We start from the raw sequence: 22,742 nt of genomic DNA, 5'->3' as shown, positions 1-22,742 counted from the left end.
TTACATTTTGAAGTACTGTTCTTTCTTCTGATTCTCTCTCCCTGTTTCTGCCTCTGCTTGTCCTTTGCCCCACCCTGGAGGAAGATGAACAGACAGTTTTTTCCTGAGACTAGACAGACAACCTCTAAGGTAGTCTTAGGTAACATTGTCCAAATGATGAATAAAACGCTCTCTTCTAACATAAATCATTTTCCCATGTTTGTATAATATCCACATTTGGGATGTTCATCTAAGCATCCCTTATGGCACCTTGTCTGTGCTCCTGCTGAGTCAAGGCTTCTGTGCTGGCTGGCATCCCTTAGCCACAAGGGAGGCTTTTGTGCAACCACTCTCTACCAGTTCTTGCCTACATGGAGTTCACAGAGTGGGATACTCAAAGAAAGTGGCACTCAGAACAATGAAATCATTGTTGTGGCATGCTTGCATCATGACAGCTTTACAGTGATTGAGCTTTTTCCATGTGGGGGTGTTTGGCAGATGACAGCACAGATTTGACCAACAGAATCTAATTCTGTAATCAAAATCAGGTCCTTTAGTCAGTATGGGAACAGTGGAAAAAAATGCAATATGACTTTTGCATAGAAAATGCCCTTTCTCTTATGAAAATGTAAACATTTGTTGTAGTCAATGTAGATAAGTGGAAAAAGTGTTTATTTATACAGGACTGAAAATGAGTTGAAGCCCTCTTATTTGGCATTTATAGGACTATGTAATCTGTAATATGTCCAAAATAATTTCAGAGGACCTCACTACTACTAGTCATGTAAGAAGGCAACATTAAAGACCCAAATTTTCATTTTATAAATCACGTTTAACAGAATTTCTTTGACATGTAAGTGGGACCAAAGTGATTTCAGAGAAGAGTCCAATTAGTTAAAGCAAAGTTTGGATAGCAACTAAGCTCTTTTCATCTTAGCAGTAATAAAAGAAATGAAGGAATGCAGTTCCACTTTTTCCTTTTATTGCAAAGTCAGCATCTGATCTTTAAGCACCCAAAGAAAGAACACATAATTGAAACCAGCTAAACCTGATTTCTCTTCTGCTCCTCTTTGGACAGCTTAGCTAAAACAATGCATTTTACCATACCACAGGCATGTCATCAATTTTTACACAAAGAAGATTATTTTAAGTGTGTTTGGTGTGTGTGTGAAGCCAAATTCTTGGGCTAATTCAGAACATCAGACCTGAAAAAGACAGTGGAACTAGCTCCCTACTATAATTTGAAGGCAAGCTGGGAACATTCTTTAGATTTCATACACGCTTTAGGTGAAGCTGACTAACAGTGGTGTATCCTTTGAAGGACAAAGAACCTTTGTTGTTGACCCCCACCTCAACCCCACCAGACCTCACCCATTCTCTCCTCTCACTCTTTGACTCCTTTCCTGTGGTGTGGCACTACAACAATCTTTCTTCTCCGTCTGAGATCAACAGAAGACCAGCTCTTTGTGATGTCTTCCACAATATAGCCTACAGCTGGCCTACAGCTGCTGGTTGCTGAGTTGTGTAAGAGGAGTAAACCCAAGAGCCACTAATCAGCAGCAGTCATTTACAAATTGTGCAAAACAAAATCTGGGATGGATAACAAAATATCTCCAATATATCATATAAATCATCCGTAAAGTAATAAATCATGAGTCTGAGACAGAGACATGGTGTGAAGGTATTACCATGCGGGCATATGGCTCTCAAAGTCTGTTCCTAGCCATTCCATACATTTTCAAGCTTTACAAGCATCCCACACCCATTTCCAGCTTACTGCTTTCATGGGCGGCAAAGCTACCTTAACAGACTGTCTGTGAGGAAGGAATTGCATCAAGTGCCACATTCTTCTTCTCCTCACCAACCACAGCCCTGCTATTTAACCAGCCTCACAAAGCAAAAAACTTTTTAATCCTGATGTAGTCACCACTGAGAAATGCCAGATGCTGCATTCTTGGAGCATCAGACATAGTGAAACAAATGCCATTTTAAGCCAAGCAGGGCCTTGAAAAGCTGGAAATGCTAAACAGCAGAATTTCCAAAATGGTCATGTCGAAATCCCTGAGGTTTTTTGAAAATAAGCAGAACACAATAATACATTTCTCTCTTCAGCAATTTCCTCATAACGAACCCACTTATACAAAGCATGACAAAGTGTTGGCAAAAGAAGAAATTCTTCCATGACTCAAAGGTTTCAATTAGATATTAGAAACGTGACATTCCTCCTCACCTTCTAATGTAGTTCCTGTACCCAGAAGAGGATCTCCCAAACCAGAGGAATAGCGTGCAGTAACAAACAGCTCATATTCAGTGGCTGGTTTGAGGTTCTTCAGCAAAGCCTGGGTAGTATCTCCCTTGACGGATATCTCCTTTCTTTCTCCTCCCTCAGCAGGTTTAAAGGCAATGCGGTACTGGACGACATTTCCTGGAGCGGCTTTCCATGCCAGTTTCATAGTAGAAATGGTCTCATCAAACACACGAAGGTCACGAGGAGCGCCACGTACTGAAAGCAAACAAAAATGGATGAGGAAACTTATTCAAATTCATTAAACACGACTTCAAGTTTAACAACACTTCTCAATGATAAGAAGTTTCCTGACTCACCTTCCTTGGTGGTACCATCCACCAGCATCTCGTCTCCTGTGCCAGTTGAATACTCAGCAGACACAGACACACGGTAGGTAGTGATGGGAAACAGTTCCTGGAGAACTATGGTAGTCTCTGGTCCAATGGTTTGGGCCTCCAGTATTTCTCCTGTGCCACTTAGTGGAACATAGGACAGGCGATACCTGATCACCGAACCTGGAGCAGCTTCCCACGAAACCCTAAAACTGTTTGTTGTCTCCTCTGTGACTCTTAGATTTCGTACAGTTCCTTGCTCTGAAAGGGAAAAAACATAATAAATAAAAAATCTTCTTCATATTCAGTCATACTGCGTCAAATCCAAGTAAAGCTCTTACCCTCAAGTGTGGTTTCTTCACCAGTCAAAGGAAAACTGTCCCCCTTTTCATACTGAGCATAGACGTTGACTTCGTAGGCAGTGACTGGGAAAAGGTGGGGAAGCACGGCGGTGGTGGTATCACCGGGAACTGCCAGGGAGATGTAGTCTCCAGTGATGTCTTCGGCCTTGCGGAAACGCACCAGGTAAGACATGACACTGGCAGTAGGAGCTGTCCAAGTGGCACGGAAGCTTCGGGAGGTGATCTCAGAGAACTGCAAATTGCTGGGTGGAAGCAAATCTGAGAATGAAAGATTACTTTTTAAGGATGTCTATAAAAAAAAACGTAAATCAGACAAACATTTGATAATTCAAACAGTGGGATAGGTGTCACTGAAGAAAGGCATATCTGGTTTTATGGAATGTTAATTGGCACAGTTAGTTGCTGTGCTTTGGTTTTTTGGCTTTAATATTTACTCTTTACAAACAAATAAGGGACTATGATAAGATATCTGATCAGGTATTTTCTATTCTTCTCCTACTTACTTCTCTTTTTGATTTTGAGCAGCTCCTGTTCAATCCTCAGACAGATAGACTGAGTCAGCTCCTTGGAAATCCTCTGAAAGGCATCAAAGTCCTCTACCTCATAGACGTGAGTGTCTGCTGGTGGATTAGCAATAGCCTCCAGCTCCGATCTCACTGCATCCTTTACACCAACAGCAAAGATCTCCACATCAATATTCCTCAACTTGGTGGCAGCGTCCTTGAAAGAGTCAGAAGACTTTCCGTCTGTGATCAGGACCATGACGCGGGGGACATTATCTCTGGCTCCTCGAGCCGGGATGAAGATCTTCTCCCTGACATAGGTCATAGCCTTTCCTGTATTAGTGGAACCACCACGATAAGGGAAGGTACGTACAGCCTTGACAACAGCATTAATGTCATGGTGGGTGTTGAGGGCAAACTCAGTGTGTGGATCACGACTGTACTGGACCAAACTAATCTGGATTTTGTTGGCTCCGATGTCGAAGGAATTGACCAGAACCTCCAGGAAGGCACGGACTTTGGCAAAATTTTGTAATCCAATACTGTATGAGCCATCAACCAATAGGACCACATCAGCCTGCACATCCACTCCCAGTGAGCACTCTTGAGAGAGACAGAAAGTAAGGGATTACTCTGAAATCATCAGAACTGTTTGCACTTACAAAACATAATCAAAATAAACAAACTTACCTGTTGACACCTTGACAGGCTGAGTCTTTGCCAGATCCAAGACGGGCTCACTCGGAGTCAGACCTTTGAGAGCGTATAAGCTGATCTCATACTCAGTCTCAGGAGAAAGGTCACGTACATTGATTGATGTCTGTGTGGGTCCAATGTACAGCTCTTGATGCTTCATTCCAGGTATCATGGGAGTAAGTGTGAGCTTGTAGCCTGTGATTTCACCCAGAGACGGGTCCCATGTCACCCTCATCGACTTAGATGCAATTTCTGTTACTTGCAGATTTGAAGCAGGCTCCACCACTGAAAGAAAGCCAGATAAAAGAAAAATATTCACTGGAAAATGGAAAGTGTTTAAATGATGGCTAGGGATAATTAAAATTTCCATTAAGACATAGGAGTACTATCTTCCGACTTACGTTCTTCCCCGCTGACCAAACTGGTGAGCTGCTCTTCAACACCAGAACATACTTCTGTGATGATCTTTTTCTGTACCTCTTGGATAGAGTCGAAGCCGGGCACATTGTACACATGTTTGCTGTGAGGAGTGGAGGCTATTTCCCTGAGCTCATCCTCATCTGCGTTGCTGATACCTGAGCGGAAAAAATGCACAACACCAATAACTCATGTGTTCTTACTGTCTGCTTTGCAGATGTGATAGATGATTGGTGGTTTTAAAATGCTGCTTGTGTTAGAAAAAACTACAGTATTTGACTCTTTTCTGGGGCAAATATGGATTTTAAGATGAAAAAACCATGGAAAATGAAATGGTTTCCTAGAACAGGCAGACATTCACAGGGGAAAGCACAACTGAACAAAACACTGAATAATAAACCATACCTAGGACAAATATTTCCACTCCAATGTTCCTAAGTCTTTCAGCATACTCCTTCACTGCGTCTTGGGATTTTCCATCAGTGATGATCATGAGTACCTTTGGAAAACCTTTCCTTGATCCAGCTGCTTCAGTAAAGATGTTTTTTAGAAGGTAATCCATGGCATCGCCTTAAAAAAAAAAAAACATTTGTACATATATTTTTAAATAGTTTGCATCCATATATTTACACATCTTACAAAACTAGACATGCCATTTCTGTATTTTATATTGGAGAGCAGCTTACCAGTCATAGTATTCCCTCCTTTGTATGGTAGGGTGTTGATGGCTTGCAACAAGTCCCCTCTTCTGGTGTAACTGGTGAGGGGGAATTCTGTGCGGGCGTCTGAGCTATACTGAACCACAGCCACTCGGGTTTTGTCCTCGCCAATATCAAAGGCCCCCGCTAGGGCAGCAATGAAACTACGGATGTGCTGAAAGTTTCCTCTACCCACGCTCCATGAGCCATCCACCAGAAAAACCAAATCTGCTATTGCACTGACAGAGCACTCTATGGAAACACAGCAGAGAAAGGAGGCGTTCAGTCAAGAGCAGAAAAAAAAAACTGATTGACACATTAGAAATGTTTACCAAAAAAATTAAACAAGTGGTTAATGATGGGTGTAAAAACTCAAACTACAGAAAACCACATCCTTTGTGTCTCCAACTAAATAAATTTTCAATCCAAAAAAAGTGCCAATAATGTAATGGCAGCAACTTGATCTTGGAACAATATGCTATACTGGCCCATTTCGTCTGTCTAAATAAAATCAAACCCTTGACAGTTAGTTGGATGGCTAAGAGATGCATTCAGACATCAAAGGAAAGATCAGCTGATGCCAAACAGTGGGCTGGTGTAGTTATCCCAGCAGACAGAGGCAGAATGTGGCTTAATAGACTAAACATTCAGCAGAGGTACGACCAGCACATTTCTACGTTCTAATCCGCAGGCTTTAAATCATAAATGAAATTTTCTGGAACATTAAAGACGACTCTATTGAAAAAACTGGCAGGGCTTACGTGGATGGACTTTAATCCCCATTCCTCCTGGTCTCATTGATCCTAAATTCTATTCCCAAAACTCATAAAGCTCATTTTAAATAAGACGTTTTTTCTGGTCAATTTGCTGGGCCGTGAAAGACTCTCTTTAAGCTATAAGAGTTTCAGAAAGTCTGGAAGTGAGGTTATAGTTCTCAGCTGGGAGGAACATGAACACATCTTCCCATCACTCAACACACATTTAAACTCACCACTGCTTTAATAAGTGATGTATAAACAAGAGCTGTAGAGCATCTTTCAGTAGTAGCCACTTCTAGGTGGCAGGGTGAATACGTCATCACTTCCCTCCATGACTGTATATTTGTTTCCTAGCTTCAAGGCTTTCCTTTTCTCTTGATGAACCCACTGTTTTCCATTAAGTTAACCAATGTGTACCCTCCCAGTCAGTGTCTGTTTACCCAACAACAACCCAGTGACAAAAAATGTAAATTACAGCAATGAAGGGAAAAAATATATTTTAAAGTTTGTAGAGCCGTGTGGAGGACCTGTTTCTGTTCAGTCTTTGGTTAACACACCAGTAAACATACTCACTGATTGCATCTGACTGTGGCCTCCTGACTCTTCCAGTGGTGTTACTGGACTGGACTGAAACACAAGAAACATTTGAGGAGTTACCACTGAACACTGCCAACCCTGATCCACTGTGTACTTTATCACAGAGGAAAACACCAAGTAAATGAACACACCATAAAAGCTGGTCCACAAGATCAAAACCACATGCACACAAACACATATCATTGTGCTTCAAGAGCAGTGAACAGTGAACCACTTTAGACAGTGAACAGATGTGGGTTCCTGCTACTTTTAGACAATTTCTGTGGCTAAATGGGAACAATTTCATTTACTTTGTCCATATTTCTTTCCTTCATGTAGCCAAACAAAAGTGATGTTCCATTGATGCATATAAAAAATATATAACACTTCAAAAAAATAATCAAAAAGTTGCTAGTGTTAGTTTTCACAAGCTTCTTCATTTATACAGGAAAAAAAATAAGTATAATAATGTTTTAAAATCTGATATTCCCCAACTGGGCTACTTTGAGAACAGATAGTGCTAAAATGTACCAAAATCCTGACTTTGGAGACCTTACCTAAACAGTCTGTACTAAAACCTTACTAATTTTGTTTTGCTCCACTTCATCATTTGACCTTTGCAGAGATCATTTTCACATATTGAACTATGATTTGATAGAGGTTTAAAGCTACAGCTGCATTGTTCCAAATTGATATTCATGTTTATCCTGAAAGTATGTTGGGTTTTTTTCAGGCAAGCCTGAAACTTTTTTTATTTGTGCTATGAGCCATAATCCTTTATTCTTCACCAATTATAAATATAGTCCTTTTTACACATCTTAATAAATCTCATAAATGTTACCTTTATTATGACTATAAAAGTATACAAATAGACCTTTTGGTTGAGATATATTCTCATTTCATTATGGGTATGCAATTTTCAAGCAGAAGCCAAAAAATAGGTTCAAAGAGTTGATTGTATGCAGTGGTGGATAAGTGTAAAGTGTTAAATTTGCTTCTATAAATAGTACATATGCATAAATTATCAACGGAAATTATGCATGATTTTAAAGTAAATCCCCTCCAAACAAAAAGTATGTACTCACTGGTCACTTGTCCAAATATGGGGATGCTCTCGTCTGTACCAAGGTAGGAGTTTATTGACACTGAATAGTCCAAGTCAGGTGTCAGATTAGTGAGTGAGGTTGTGGTGGTAGCTGCATTTAGGGTGAAATCTCTGGCCGGTTCATCTGGAGAAAGGAAGTATATCAGTCAAGAGGTCGATAAGGAGTGTTCTATGTTTAGACTGTTTGCATGTATTTACTAGTCTGAGCACTGACTTCATAATTACCTGCATCTGATACAATTTGTATTCTGAAGCCCTCTATCCTTGCTGAGGGTCTTACCCATGACATCTCCACTGTGTTCTCATTTAGAATTTTAAATTTCAAGTCTGAGGGTGGTTCCACTGCAAATGAGAAATGTAACAGTGTTAAATCACAGCACATATAAAGACTTGTATGACTGTTTTACATATATGTGAAAAAACATATACATATATGTAAGGCATTTTTAATAAAGCATTCATATTAATCCCAACAACAAACACTTCATGACTGAAGTGGACTTGTTCATTGTTGGTGGCAGACACACAACACTGACGTCCATTTGTGAACATGAAGGGTAAGGAACACGTGACAACATTAAAAAGTGTGAGAAGCCATTTTGGAACAAAATGGCACTTGTTTGAGTTGCCCAACCGAGGTGGCCAGCAACTCAAGCACTGGCATACACATCATGTGCACAACTCTACACAAACTTTACCAAAGTGCAAACACTAAGTGAACCATCCAACACATGCTAAGTGCAGTCATTACATCGCATGCCCCGACCACAAAGTGAACTTCTGTATAATGGAATTGAGCTCAGTATTACAAAAACACAACTTCATTCTCAAGTTACTGATTATACAATGGAATCAAGGTTGCCATATAGTTACCAAAGTAACTCTTGACAGAACTGAACACCATATGTTATATATACATTGTATATAAACATATTTCAAAGACGAAAAATGGTTTGTTGTTTATTTGGTTAAGACTCTTTGCACAAAAGAGTGGCACACATCCATTGCAAACCTTTTAAAAAGAATACACAATTCGTCGCCGGAGACTCTTGTGTACTTTTTCTCTGACAGGATAATGCATGAAAAGGCATGAGAGAACAAGACTTCTTTAGACAATCAAATGTTCAATCACAGAGAAAGCATGTACATTTAATTATATAAAAGAAAGGGTATACAGTGTGACAAGACCACGCGCTGTTATATTCAGCTGACTTGATCACAGCGTCATGCATCATGTACATGAGAAAGTTGTTTGACTCAACAACTTTGATTGACTGGACAATGAGTAGTTTTCCATGTACAATTGGGACCACACAGACAGAGATGACAAACGTATTTTAAAATGATATTTTGTCTTGCGTTTTCTAGATGAAAAACAAGGAAAAATAGATAATGTTAAGCTGACTTTGTTATGATTTAAAATTAATAGTTTGCATGCATTGATAGCAGTTTCCTGCTATTCTCAGTATTACCCAGTTAGCCTACTTATTAGTACTTAGGTTCTATATGTGACCTATAGCATGCAGTTTTAAAAAGACTTAATGGACACATCTCAAAATAATTTATTAATTTAATAAGTTTCAAGATGTTAATGAGGTTAGCACAACAAATTCCATATGTACTTATAGAGCTTCTCCGAGCTCTTCTTCATCCACAGTGGTATCAGACCATAATGCAGATGATGTAAGGTAAGTATGCATGCATTAGATGTCAAAGCAACAGCAATGGGCTGCATCTCTTGGATACGTGTGATACATACATGCTAGCTGTTAATATAAAAGAGAGGCAAAGATATCATTGTAAAATACACTATGAGGAGGAAGCCATAGCTTGGGACACACTGAATGCACAGGCAGATGACAAACAGGAGCCTGCCAAATATTATTTAAAAAACTGGGATTGGAGAATCACCAACCTGGCATTTCAACAAGGAGCCCCGATGGACCGTGTTCCCCCTCATTTCTTCACGAGTACTCATCTCCAACACCAAAGTCGGGATTTAGAAGTATGCGTTGGTGTGGATGAGTTGGGGGGGAAGGGTTGTGAGTAGCAAAACCAAGGATGATGAATTATAAAATTCAGGATATTTTGTTTTTAGATGGGTCTTCCTTTGTATGACGCACTGACCACTTTTTCAGAGTAAAATGGTCTGAGTGGGTTGCTGAGTTTCTTAGACCATATGTGCTTCTGGTTTTGAAATATACTTGAAGAACAAAGGTGGTTTAGTCAAAATAATTATCTCTGGTAGGTTATTTGGACCTTGTGGTTGCTTTGTTATTTGGACGTCTATCCCATCAGCTCCTAATAAAGGACACCTCTGGCTCCCAGGGGCCAGAGTTTGGCTACTGCTGTGTTATCTCAGTCTCCATCCAGCCAGCCAGCCAGCGATCATGACCTGAGCTACCGCCAGGAGGAGAGACCAAGAAGAGAAGGAAAGAACACCGACTCTCCCCAAAGAGGCAGGACAGATGCCAAAGTAATTCCGCAACATGTGCTGACATTAAACATTACTGCATATTAACTTTCCATATGTCTTGCAACTCAGCGGTTTTGTGAATACCCACAAAGACTCCGAGAAAGGCTCTTTGTCTTTATGCTGTCTGTGGATTAATTTGCTACTCTCGTATTTCATCTTTCCATTCTGTTAGTGGAGATATGCGAGAGTGGAAGCATGCTCTCAGAGGGAAAAATCTGTTTCTATACCATATTTGCTATTACTTTCCTCTGAAATGTTTGCATAAGAGACTGCTAGAGCAGATTGATAATCATCTATGACATTTGAGTTCATGTGATAGTGAGAATTTCATTTTAACTAAAACAGTCATGTATAGGTTTGGAAAGAAAAAGCATGGCATTTGAGTTTTTAATAACTTGATGCTTCAAATTGTTTTTAACCAACAAAAACTACTCCATCTGTATTGCAACACTGCAAGTACACTGCAACCTTTTCACACTTGAAGTAAATAAATACACTGCTCTGTATACTTTACTTAGTTAGCTAAAAGATTGCTTTAAACATTTAGGTATATATTAAATTGCTGCACCTTTCTTCTACTGCTTCAGTAATTACTACTGCAGTCATTCTAAAAACAACTCATACGATAGCTAATAGATTCTGTATATTCTCAACATTATCATTAAAAACTGTGAATTTCTCAGTTACCAAAGGCTTTCCAGTTTTCCTATTTTATAGCCCTGCTTGAGCATTTACAGGGGAACATTAGACATGCAAATAGTTTTTTGGTCTACTTTTAGTAAGCACCCAGATGTTTAATGTCTTTAGTTAGAAATTATAAGCAAATCAAACTTGGCTGATCTTTGTTTCTTGTATCAGGCAAATGAATGAGAAAATTGCTCCTGAAGCATTTTTTATACTATCTAAACTCACACCCAAATACAAGGAAATGGGATTTGGATTTGGATCTCATCTCAAGGCTTGTAAGAAATCCTTATAGATCAATCATACCAACAGTCATCAAGGAATCACTCACATAGTTAAACAGCATATACATAAAATAAGATTTTTATTCAGTTTAAAAAGCAGTTCATTGATTCAAATAACTGACATTCAAGTCAAAAGCTAAATCCTGTAACATAAACAACCAGTGGAGATAAAAAAAAAAAAGAAAGATAACAGGAGTGAAGGAGGAGATAAAGAGACAGAGTAGGACAGTTTATGTAAGAGGAGTAAGGCCAGGTGGTTTCATTTACCTTGGGCATCTATGGAGGACAACAGGGCTGCGAGGAAGGCAGCCGTGGCCAGTGAAAGCCTTAACTTCATGTTTCACCCTGAAGGGTCAGCAGCACATCAATCAGTCTGAAGACAAAGAGAGGAGATGTGTTTGACAAGCCACTGCATCAGAAGGGCAGATTTCATTCACTGCTACGTTTACCTGGACAGGGATCCAAGTTAGGGCAGTTACAAAATCACCACTAACAGCTCAAATTGTTTTATACTCACTTTCCATAATGATTATAAAAGGAAAAAAAACTACATCTATCTAGAGTCTCTTACACAATAAGTACCACACCTTGATGTCTTTTGCTGACACCCATGCCTGGAGGTAGATAATTAGAACAGAATGACACATTTGGTATTCAGTAATGAGGGATTTAAAAAAAACAATACATGGAAAAAAAAACACTTTACACAAGTTCATCTGATTTGATTTTCATAAGTCATAAGATTTTTAAAAAAAAAGTGTGGTTTCTTTGATCATTTTGGTGGTTCACAGTGCAGATCACTACATGCAGCAGTCTTACCTGTGGTACGTGAGCCCCACAGGGATGGAATCTATAGGTTACACTTTTAAGGCAGCCAAAAACCATTTTTAATGTCACATATTTTGAGTCATGGAATTTGCTCTATTACTACCCTCCTCCTAATTAAATCTAAAAAAAAAAAAAAGAAACTGATATGAAACTGATATGGGACTATGCATTACTAATTACCAATTAAATTACCAGTTAAATTATTAATTAGAATAACTAGATGCATTACTACTTTCCTACAATTACGGTTTTTATTAAATTACTTCACCACATCCACCCAATAGGTTTTAGCAGTGACTGCTAGCTTCTTCAATCCCAACTGCAGGCTGTGCGCCCCGCCTGGTGCACGAGCAACAAAACTGCAGCTACTAATATGAATCTCTTGGCTCTTTGGACACAAGGGACTCATCTGATCTGCATTATCAGATTAACTATAAACCACAACTGATAGGCTACGCCTGCCCTCCTGCTGGAGTCCTGCTTCATTTTTCTTCTTAGTATCTGCATTTTTATTCAGTCCAATTCAGCAAGCTGATCCACTTTGGGTTAGAGTAAAGTTGCATGCTTCCTTTAATTTCTTCCATCCTGCATCGCAACATTATAAAAGTACAGAAACTACAACTTTCTGTCATTTTCTTTAAAAAAAGATTCTCTACCATATTTTAATCATACATACCTTAATAACTCATTTACTTAAAAAGAAAAAGGGAAAAAAAGAATGACTACTCACCAATTAATCCACCCCCCAAAAATTGACGGACCTAATTCAGAGCAGCCTGCTTGAAGCCTCCCTCTCTGGAAAGCAAGAGAGAAATGTCAGGAGCTGCGGTTGGACCCCTCTCTCCTCTGTCGGGATACTGGAGGCTCCGCCAGCAGATGTCCAAGAAGGAAAAGCCTCTTTCCAAGTGGGAAGAATCTTTCCACCATCGGCTACTTAACAGGGGGGCAGTTCCAAGCTCTCATTTTACCAGCATATGAGCTTCTTACGAAAGTTCTGCCTCTCATTTGATATATGTCCCCCGCTAAGACCAAATGGAGTTTGGAAATTGCATTTTTCCCAACAAGCCTTTGGTCTGAGGAATCAATGAGTCTCCAGTGCCTTCACAGCAGCTGGCCAGACAACAATAAGAGGAGAAGTGTTTTATCTGCGCAACAGGCAACATCATCCAGCTTATTAACTCATCTAGAATTAAAAAGAAAAAAACTTTTAACCGACTAGTTGTTTTTGCTTTTGCAGAATTTATTATAGCGCGGCCATGTCTTATTTTACACTCGTGATGCAAAAACAATAGCAGTAAAAAAAAATATTAATAAGCACATTTTTGCCATAACGCAGAAGTTGTCACATGAATGAAAAAATAACTTTGTTAGGAACGGAAAAGTATTTCAGTAGTAGCTCATCCTGCTGCTCAACTTCTACACAGATCTTCTGGTTTATGGGTTTGTGGTGCCCTCTAGTGCTCAAAATGAAGAATTACAACTGGTAAAGCGACATGATTAAAACTGAATGCAGCTACCTGCTACAATTGTGGTAAAATAAGAAAAATAACTTTTTTTCAAATATACACCAATCAACCATATTAGCCCGTTAAGGCCTGATCCATGAAAAATGGTAAGAAAAGTCAATTTTTTAAAATATGAGGTCTTTATTTGGCCCTGTAACAAAATGTAACAAAAAAATAACATTTTTTGGGGATATCTACCATTTATTACCATGTGATATATTAAAAATGTTGTAATTTGGTTTTCTGCTTCTGGGTATCTATTAGGGGACAGAAGACAAGTATTAGATTGTGTTTAACAGGATTTTGAGCAAAGTTTATACTATAAATTGAAGGAAAATGTCTCAGAAACTGTGTGTGACAATTATGTCACGGCAGGCTCTTATGGGTTAAAACCACCACTAGGTAAAGTCACTCAATAAAACTACTCTTCTTGTTCTTGCTGGGAAAATCTACATTCTAGCATAATGCAACGTTGACACCTGTTATAAATATGTATACTTTTGCAAAGTATATGGTAGAAATGACAACAAGAATTAGTTTTTAAATGATGACACAATTTCAGAATATATATATTTATTATTATTTTCAACTCATGATTTATACAATCAAAGAAATAAGATTTCAAACATTGAATTATATTGAAATCTGTACAACAGAGACTTGATGAAATACATGCAGCAGCTGAGTAGTTGCTTTATTAGACAGTCATGTCCTGCAGGACACATTCCTGTTTCACTGTGCCTTCCTGGGCATTGCAGCAGTAAACAGCTCGTATACAACATATCCACTCCCTGCGAAGAGATCAAACGAATGTCACAGATGTAATTATAATACAACACAACTCATGTGGACTGGGTTATACAGCCCCTGATGATACATCATGAAATTACAGTCATTTTCTTCTTCAAAGACACAGTTTCAGTAAAATTGCATTGACTCATCAAAACTCAGACCAATGCTTACATACCAAACACAGTGAGAGTCATTGTGGCTCTGTAGAGAAGCGCGTCCTTTGACCCACCCTTCAGATGAACAGGTATACCATTATCTGCCTGTCAAAGACAGAATGAAAGCATATTACTGTTTAAAAAGATAGTGGAAGCATTTGGTTAGTTTTATACAATAAACTCTTGTTTCCCAACCAAATTTTTATAATTTGTTTGTAAAGAGTTAATCTCTGGTTAACCATAGCATTAACACAATGGCATATGGTGTAATAAAGCAGTGCTATGTAAAGCAGTGGACAACCACAGCTATACAGAATTTCTTGCACTATGTAATATCAGTAAAGCCTGCCACACTGCAATGGGTTTTTAGGCAGAATTAGTTTCAACACCAGCCTGAGCCACAGGCTTAGGTCAGTTAAATATTACAGTGGAGAAATGCACATATACTTATCTGTCACGCTACAAAAAAATAAAATAAGATTCTGTCTTCAGAACCTGTGAATAAAATAAAAACTTCACTAACGTTATAATTACTACTGAAAACAGATCCTTTGACAACAAAGTGTAAAGGCACATGTTATAATAACAAAACAGACAGATGAGGTTAAGGTGAGGTCATTTGATCTAATAATGATAAAAACTTCACATACCAATAATTCTTTGCAGTAGCATTGTTTTTGGATAAATTGATATCAGACAACATTTACCTCGAAACTGAACATCCTGAGTTCAGAACAAAGATAATTAAGATCAACTCAAGACTGGACAGCAAGTACACTTTAAACTTATACACAGATGAGTTTCCACTCACCTGAAAGAGTTTTTGCTTGTCCTTTACAGTGTTATCAATCTGTCTGCGGGCACTGCTAGTGATGGTCCGCCTGGATAGCTGCCAAACACCCTAGTCAGGATAACACTTGATTGAGGATCTCATAGATATGACTTAAACATTATAGAGATAATGATTATGATCAACAACTCTGAAAAATGTATACAATATACACAAAGTCCAATAGGAATGTTATTCAAATCTTATACAAATTAGTTATTATGAAAATACAGCAAGATGATTTAATGGTAGGAAAATGCTGACACCTGCTGGACAAGCATATGTATTGCAATGAGACGTCAAAAGTCAAGTTACTGGTTTGAGCACTAGATTTAATTTACTTCTTAAACATGCATTTAGACAAACATACATACGATGGACAGATATGGACAAATAACCGAAGGATAGACCGATTGCAATCTCAGTATCTGTAATAGTGGCGGGTTCACTGCTCAATCTTACTTAAACTTATTTAAAAGGCTGTCTGAAAGATGCCTGGGCATTTCACTACTTTTACTTAGCCAATCCTAAATCAGATTAACCCTATAGATCTAAAATCAATACATTTAAATTGGGAGAAGACTCTCCCAAACAGGTTAAGGGGTCATCAAAAGTTTGAAATTACTGAAACTTGGGCACTTATTGCCATACAGTTGGAAAACAAATGGGTAATTATGCCCGTATCAGACGAGTATCAGAAGTAAATATTTCATTCTTGAACTGATCAAATCTGGACATGGTTACCCTAAATGGGCTGGAGATTATTACTCAAATTCTCATATGAAAAAAATCGTATTTAAGTTGCGAAAACGTAGAAAGAAAAATGATGTTTATTTAGATACGGAAGCAAAAGCTAAATCAATTCACCTTTTAAAAGTCGAGACCTTTAAGACGTCGTGCTTTGCGTGTGTGACGTTACTTTCAACCAGACTTGCTTTTAAAAAATGACTTGTTGGCGGTCATAGAGTAAATAACTGTCACCCTGAGCTACTGCTCTGCCGACAGAAACGAGTTATAATTTAGCAAAACGACAGTGACCCTTTATTCTTTAACGTCTTTAGCTTCGTTTGGTAAATATCAGTAGGTTTAGTGCTTTGTTTGAAACCGTTACTCTTAAAAAAAATAAATAATACCAACAACCTTGGAAACCATACTAATGACCAAACCATGAATATCTCAAGCAAATGCAACAGAATGAACTTCTTGCTTACCATAAATTGTCTGTACATTTTGGCAAACGTTCGAGCTTTACGTAAAGGCACAAGGACGAACACTGACAGCCTGACTTCCCACAATCCTTTGGCGAGTCTGTAACTTCCGGTTGCGTGAGATTGTTACCGGTTACCGTTAGATTTTGATAACAAATACAACAGAAACCTCACTTTCCATTTTCAGTTGGTAAGAAATCAAAGTATTAAAAAAATAAATGTATTAAATTAGTAACGATAAAATGCAGGCAACAGAGAATTTGAAGGAGAGATGTTACATCTGATTAGCTATATTAGTGGCAGCAGCTACAAATGTATGACTTCAGAAGTGACACCAAATTGACCAAGCTCTTTAATAGATCCTATAAACTTTATAAAACCCAATAATTTAAAATTCAAACAGTTTTCTCATTTTCAATAAATCAGGAACAAGATCTGGTTTGTGGAACAAAAGGGAAAATAATGAACAAACATGACACTTGTAAAGTGCATATCATTAATTCAACATGAAAGATTTTAAGATGACTTAACACTCAGGCCAAACTAGAGGAAAATGATAAATTACTGAACTTTTACTATTCAGAGACAAATCTCAAAAGTTTTAAAATAAGGAATATCAGAATATTTAATAACCTAGTGAGGATAGTACTGTAATGTTTCTTCCTAAACGGGTATTTTGTCGTAAATTAAGGAAGACAGGCTCAGCATAGAATAACATCAGTAGGAGTAGATGGTAGGTATTTGTCATTAATATTGTCAATATTATCCAAGGATTAAATACTTATTGTTAAACATCAATGTGTACCTGAATTAAGGGCAAACAAGCAAAGATAATCCCATTCTGTAACCAAGGTAATCTCCAAAACCACAGAGGTATGTCCAATAAACATGGTACATTCATCAGCAGGACATGTTTCAGTACATATTTTGGACAGACGTTTGCATTAAAGAATATATACATCATTCAATTAAGCCATTCGCAAAGCACTGACAAATAAAAACTTTGTAATATGTAGATAAATAATAGACACACAGATGACCAACACATAAACATGGCTATGATGTAACGCTTGAGACAAAACCACTTTTCTGCAACCCCGCCACAGACAATAACAAGTATTCAAGCTAAAACGAACAAGCAGGCCAGAACGGACCCTTTAGGGTCTTCTATGCATGCAGAGACTTGAATACACAACACGGGAACCGTTCAGTTTGGAATATCAGCACTGTTGCTGCGGCTGTCATATTTATGGTGAATGATGAGCAGAACTACACCCAGGAAGAAGCAGATGGAGCCCACAGTGATGTAGGCAATGCCAAGGAAGGGGTTTTTTCCTCCCATCCAGGAGATGGTGCTCAGAATCATTCGCTTGCGACCATCAAAGGAGAGCACAGGGTAATCTTGATTACATAAAGTTAAAGAAAGATTAAACTTCCAGAGCAAAAAGAGCCTACACATCAACAATTATTACATACCAAATGTACTCAAAAGAATTTAAAAACAGCAAGTTTATTAATACCTTTTTTACTTGTTCTTTATGAGAATGTATCTATTCAAGATGGTAAATGGACTTTACTTATGTAGCACTTTTCTAGTCATTTGCTGACCAGTCAAAGCACTTTTACACTACATGTCACATTCACCCATTCACACACACTCATACAGCATTTCTGTTGTTAAATACTACCTATTACACACATTCACGCAACATGGGGTTCAGTGTTTTGGCCAAGCACTTTGACATGTAGTCAGGGAAAGCCTATAATCAATCCAGGCTTCCTCAAGCTCCTCTAACCACAAACCTGGCTTATACCCACCTGTTTTAGCTTTAATTCAGCATAATCAACAACAACAACTCCCATTTTAAAACCAGTCTGTATAAGATCATGAAAGATTTGCATGTTCAAAATAATCTTTAGAAGCAAGTCAATTAAAGTCACTCTAGGTGACTACTTAATTGGGTAGTGTGTTTTGTAATTATGATTTTATGGTTTGGAAAAGGATACTGTAAGTAATGTTTAAGATGTATTTGCCACTGGGTAGAGTTGGGGTGGTGTTCGGTTTCTTGTGGATGATGCGATAGAGCTTCCTAAAGGTGGGTAGTGCAGCTGTTCGCATCCACACAATGAAGTCCTCGTTGATGAAGCCGTTGTTATCGGGATCTGATGGGTCTAACTCGTACACTGGCTTTCTCCAATTCACCGGCTTAGAAGTGTCTGAAAGAGATCGTGACAAAACCAAGCTAGATAGTGAAACTAAGTCTTTTAAAATGTAAAATATGTTGTGGTACAGTTTGAAAATTTACCTTTAAAAGCTGCAGTTAGGTTGCTGTTTCCACCAGGATTCCTGAACTTCACATGCTTGTCTGTCCACCATGCAATGCCTTTTGTTGCTACAGGAACTGGATTTCTGGTGCCATTGGAGTCAACATGATACAGCTCCAGAGTGTCTGAGACAAAGAAAAGCACGTTCAACATTGTTGCTTTGAGTAAATGTCGTTAACAAGCTAAACCCCTGCTAAATTAATGTAAGAAAATGGCTGTTTGTAGAGAGCTAATACTGCAGTTAATCACATTAAAAGCAGCTAAAAAAGAAAAGTTCTTTGCCATGACTCACCATTGAAAAGGCTGTTAGCTATGGCCCCACATGGAGCGATGGGCACTCCGTCACTGGTGCGGTACGGCTCACACTCTTTGCTGGGGCTCTGTAAAAAGCAGAAAGTGTTCAGCTGATGGAAGCGGCATCTGCATGAAGGCACAACAGTTAAAGGATCATACCTTCAAAGCAGACAGATCACCATTCAACTGGATGTCATCTCTCGACTTCACATAACGTCTATGGTTCTGATAGAAGTTGGATAAGCCGTAGTACATGTAGACATTGCTCTGTAGAGAAAAGACTATGTTATAGGCAGAGTATATCAATACAAGGGGGTTTTTGACCTCGGATCGTATGGTTCATATTTGTTTGTCTTTTGCATGTGCACAAGGACACAGGTATATACACACAGATGGTACAATACACAGTCCCACCAGTGAAGACAACCATTCCACTGATCAGGTGCTAGTAATCACCCAACGCTTCAACAAATAATTGCAGAAATAGGCTGCAGGCTACCTATTTTTATTTTGTTTTCTTTTTATAATAAAATAAAATAAGAGAGCAAATGTACGGATCCCAATAATCAGACCTCATGAGTAGCGATGAGTGTAAATAACTTTTTACAGTTAGAGGAAAACTCAACAGAAGACCTTAAAGTGATTCTGTCATAATTATTACATTTTATGCTCATGATATATTGACAGAAACTTTATCATTTTTGTTTATGTGACCGACAGTGTTAACAAGCAGTTTGTTTATATTAACACCATAAAAAAATTTAAACAACTAAATGTAAGACAAACAGGTCCTTTAACGTACTATTATGAAAAGTGAGTGAGAGCACAAGTTGTTTTGTCAGCACCTAAACCTCCTGAGAAAAAAAGGTGCTTGAAATCAGCATTTTGTGTTATATCTGGTCATGCTGCTTTTGTCCTCTCATCATGTCTATGTGTAAATTCACTGTTGGCAGTAATTGGGTGGTTTTTTTCCCCCCACACACTCAGCAACAAGCCACTGTGTTAACTTAATTTAAAAATTGATGGCAAATAAAGGTACAGTACAACCAGAAAAAGGTTGTTTTTTTTTTTGTTTTTTTTTTTTGGCTTGTTTTCTTTGTACATGTGTCAAATAATTTTGTTGAAATAGCTTGACGTTCAATTAAATTTCTGATGATCTGTCATTCTGGTTGAGTGGTTTTTCAATGCATTTATGTTTAATGCTTAAATATTCTTGGAAATATAAAAAAAGAAATTCACTTTTAAATGGTGTTATATTTTCATAACCATGGTACAATTTTAACAGTAACGTTAAAGTTACATGCATTACATGAGACCAGTTTATTTCCAAAACCTCTTGTAATGAAAATGCAAGCTGCCAGGGATGTTTTATAAAAGATCAATAAAGCTTTCTGCAAGGAAGACCGCATATCATTACAGGTACAATAATCAATCCTATAGAAGCTTCTACACAATGAAAGTTCTTTCCTTGGACTCAAAATAGATCTTAATGGACTATCAACATTAGGATGGCAGTCCCCCTTTTATTACAAAGACAGCACTCCCTGTATTGAAGGTGTAAACATGAATTATTTATTGGATCTGTATTACTGTAAGTTGGTGCAAAACCTGAGTTCAGCTTACCTCAAACGGCTGCTCTAACGTGAATTCCACAGTACAGAAACAGGGTGTGGAGCTATTCCAGCTTAGGTTTTTGGCGCAGTCGTAGCATGGACTGTTACTATCCACACCAGTATAATCAATCTGAAAAAGAAAAAGCAATTAGCAGAAATAAGCATATCAGATAAAGCAAATAAATGCTGTTTTCTAACATTTTATTGAAATTTAGCTTTTTGTTTGGTTTTTATTGTTTGGATTTGATTTTATCTGGTTTTTTTTTTTTTTTTATTTATTGTACTTTTTTGTATTATATTTGGGCTGTCCCTAACACTGAAAATAGCATCAAAATCAGTTCATGCTACTGTACTAACTTATTTTTCACTGAACACACACGTTCCTTCCTTCCTTCCTTCCTTTTTATTATGTTTTTCAAATTTGAATAAACCTTTTTACGATGAAAGGAGAAGCCTTTTCCAAGCCTTACTGTTTTGTATTGACTGATTCACTTACATGTGTTTTAAACATTTTATTTGTATTTCTAACATGTTTAATCATACTACAAATGAGGGGGGAATGAATTAGAACCCCCACACACAAAAACATTCCAACAAATTGGCTATAATGATTAATAAATACATTTCACCAGTTGTTAAGAGTAAATCACATTATATTAATCTTTATAAGATAGTCATTATGGTAGTACTGCTGTAAAGCATTTTAGTTGTAGGTAGCTAACACTAAATTTCATATAGAGCCCGAGAGTAACTGGTGAAATTAAACTGTTGACGTATATCATTATTTTACTCGTTTTTTTTAACTATATGATCTTGTATGGCGTAAATCTGAAATTTAAATAACCCTAAAAAGTTCAACTAATTATTTTATGTTCACATTACAAGGCTTGAAGATTGGTCAGACTCGGTTGTTGTAGCAACCGAGTTTAGATGGCGGAAAAGTGTCAGAAAGTCTGGACAAAACTGACCACCAGTGGCCGTAAAACTATTAATTGTCTGTTAAACGTGAAGCAGACATTACTGTAACTGTACCTCGAACTCTTTGATGTTGTTCGATGTCACAAACAGGCCGATGCCGATGGGAATGAAGATGAGACCGATAATAAAGAAAGCAGGCAGCACGGTGCCTGCAGTCAAGATGGGCTGCCAGGCCGGTAGTCTTTGCTGTTTAAATGCAGTGTTGTCCGGTTTTTTGCTTTTTACAGCCCCTGGCCCGCCGTGAGACGACGAACCAGAGTGGTGTCCGTCCTCTTCCTTAGCATTGTAGCTTGACGCCATCATGGCTGCAATCAGCTTCGAGAAAAATAATCCACTTGAGTTGGCAGCCGGCAGTTACTGGCTAATCCCACACGGCAAGTAGGGGGTATAACGTTGTGGCAACTAACTGAACCTTCGGAGGAGTTAAATGTATCCTCAGCCTAATCCAAATATCGATTTATAATTGTATTGATTTCGTCTGTTTTGTTCATCTCTACCGAGAGAGAAGCCGGAAGTCCCAGAGCCAATTGGATGATGACACGTCGCAGTTACATCATCACAAATCTCCTGTCTCACATTGACAGCCCCGAGGAAACAGCTGATGCCAGTTTTAAAAGTCCGTTCTGTAAATGCTGCTTTTAAATTGCGTTAAAAGTTGCACAGCTATAAAGACCACACGATTTATGTAATTTTTTGATTTGTCTCAGAACTCATAATGTTGACATTAAGCTTACGTAATGACTGCAACGGATATATGTTATTATATTGTAATTTATTGAATTTGCCTTGTTCATTTTTATATGATGCAACAATCTACCTCTCTTTTGGGGGTTGATAAAGTATTGCTGAATTCAAATTAATTAAATCTAAATGCTAGTAAATTTGTTGCATTTAAACTGTACTTCAGTTCACTGATCCCTATCTGGATTGATATGGTTTCAATTGCATTACATTACATTGAATCTCCCACTTTATTTATTTTATTATATACTTATTTTATTATACTTTATTCATCCCAGCTGGGAAATTCCTTCTCTGCATTTAACCCATCCTAGTTA

The 22,742-nt window shown here is 38.0% G+C and overlaps 3 protein-coding genes across 6 annotated transcripts in view; all 3 read right to left on the bottom strand.

The window, feature by feature from the left end:
- Nucleotides 1–12,873, bottom strand: part of col12a1a (collagen, type XII, alpha 1a) — a 51,622-nt gene extending 38,749 nt beyond the window's left edge. For 3 of the 4 annotated variants that reach the window (XM_041972231.1, XM_041972232.1, XM_041972233.1), the window contains exons 1-13: nt 12,716–12,873; nt 11,425–11,530; nt 7,939–8,055; nt 7,694–7,837; nt 6,606–6,659; nt 5,263–5,526; nt 4,982–5,146; nt 4,561–4,734; nt 4,154–4,444; nt 3,464–4,066; nt 2,940–3,218; nt 2,584–2,859; nt 2,210–2,482 (exon numbers count right to left, since the gene is read on the bottom strand). In XM_041972231.1, coding sequence (XP_041828165.1) covers nt 2,210–2,482; nt 2,584–2,859; nt 2,940–3,218; nt 3,464–4,066; nt 4,154–4,444; nt 4,561–4,734; nt 4,982–5,146; nt 5,263–5,526; nt 6,606–6,659; nt 7,694–7,837; nt 7,939–8,055; nt 11,425–11,494 — 2,710 coding nt within the window. In that variant the 5' untranslated portion in view covers nt 11,495–11,530; nt 12,716–12,873. The remainder of the gene's footprint in view (nt 1–2,209; nt 2,483–2,583; nt 2,860–2,939; nt 3,219–3,463; nt 4,067–4,153; nt 4,445–4,560; nt 4,735–4,981; nt 5,147–5,262; nt 5,527–6,605; nt 6,660–7,693; nt 7,838–7,938; nt 8,056–11,424; nt 11,531–12,715) is intronic. The other variant, XM_041972234.1, reaches the window with a different exon arrangement.
- A 1,173-nt stretch (nt 12,874–14,046) lies between these two features.
- Nucleotides 14,047–16,673, bottom strand: LOC121631272 (cytochrome c oxidase subunit 7A2, mitochondrial-like). The gene is made up of 4 exons (XM_041972067.1): nt 16,478–16,673; nt 15,249–15,338; nt 14,458–14,542; nt 14,047–14,281 (listed from the first exon to the last, which is right to left on the bottom strand). Exons 1-4 carry the CDS (start codon nt 16,493–16,495, stop codon nt 14,223–14,225), a joined length of 252 nt encoding a protein of 83 aa, XP_041828001.1. The 5' UTR covers nt 16,496–16,673; the 3' UTR covers nt 14,047–14,222.
- Nucleotides 16,674–16,808: 135 nt separating this feature from the next.
- tmem30aa (transmembrane protein 30Aa) lies at nt 16,809–22,216 on the bottom strand. The gene is made up of 7 exons (XM_041972066.1): nt 21,739–22,216; nt 20,717–20,836; nt 19,253–19,360; nt 19,092–19,179; nt 18,781–18,924; nt 18,482–18,691; nt 16,809–17,875 (listed from the first exon to the last, which is right to left on the bottom strand). The coding sequence occupies exons 1-7, from the start codon at nt 21,985–21,987 to the stop codon at nt 17,682–17,684; spliced, it is 1,113 nt and encodes a 370-aa protein (XP_041828000.1). The 5' UTR covers nt 21,988–22,216; the 3' UTR covers nt 16,809–17,681.
- Between the last annotated feature and the right edge of the window lie 526 nt (nt 22,217–22,742).

Source organism: Melanotaenia boesemani, chromosome 20 (assembly GCF_017639745.1).
Source record: "Melanotaenia boesemani isolate fMelBoe1 chromosome 20, fMelBoe1.pri, whole genome shotgun sequence".
NCBI classification, from domain to species: Eukaryota; Metazoa; Chordata; class Actinopteri; order Atheriniformes; family Melanotaeniidae; genus Melanotaenia; species Melanotaenia boesemani.
Note: the sequence above shows the minus strand (reverse complement) of the source record. Positions and strands in the feature narration are given on the sequence as shown.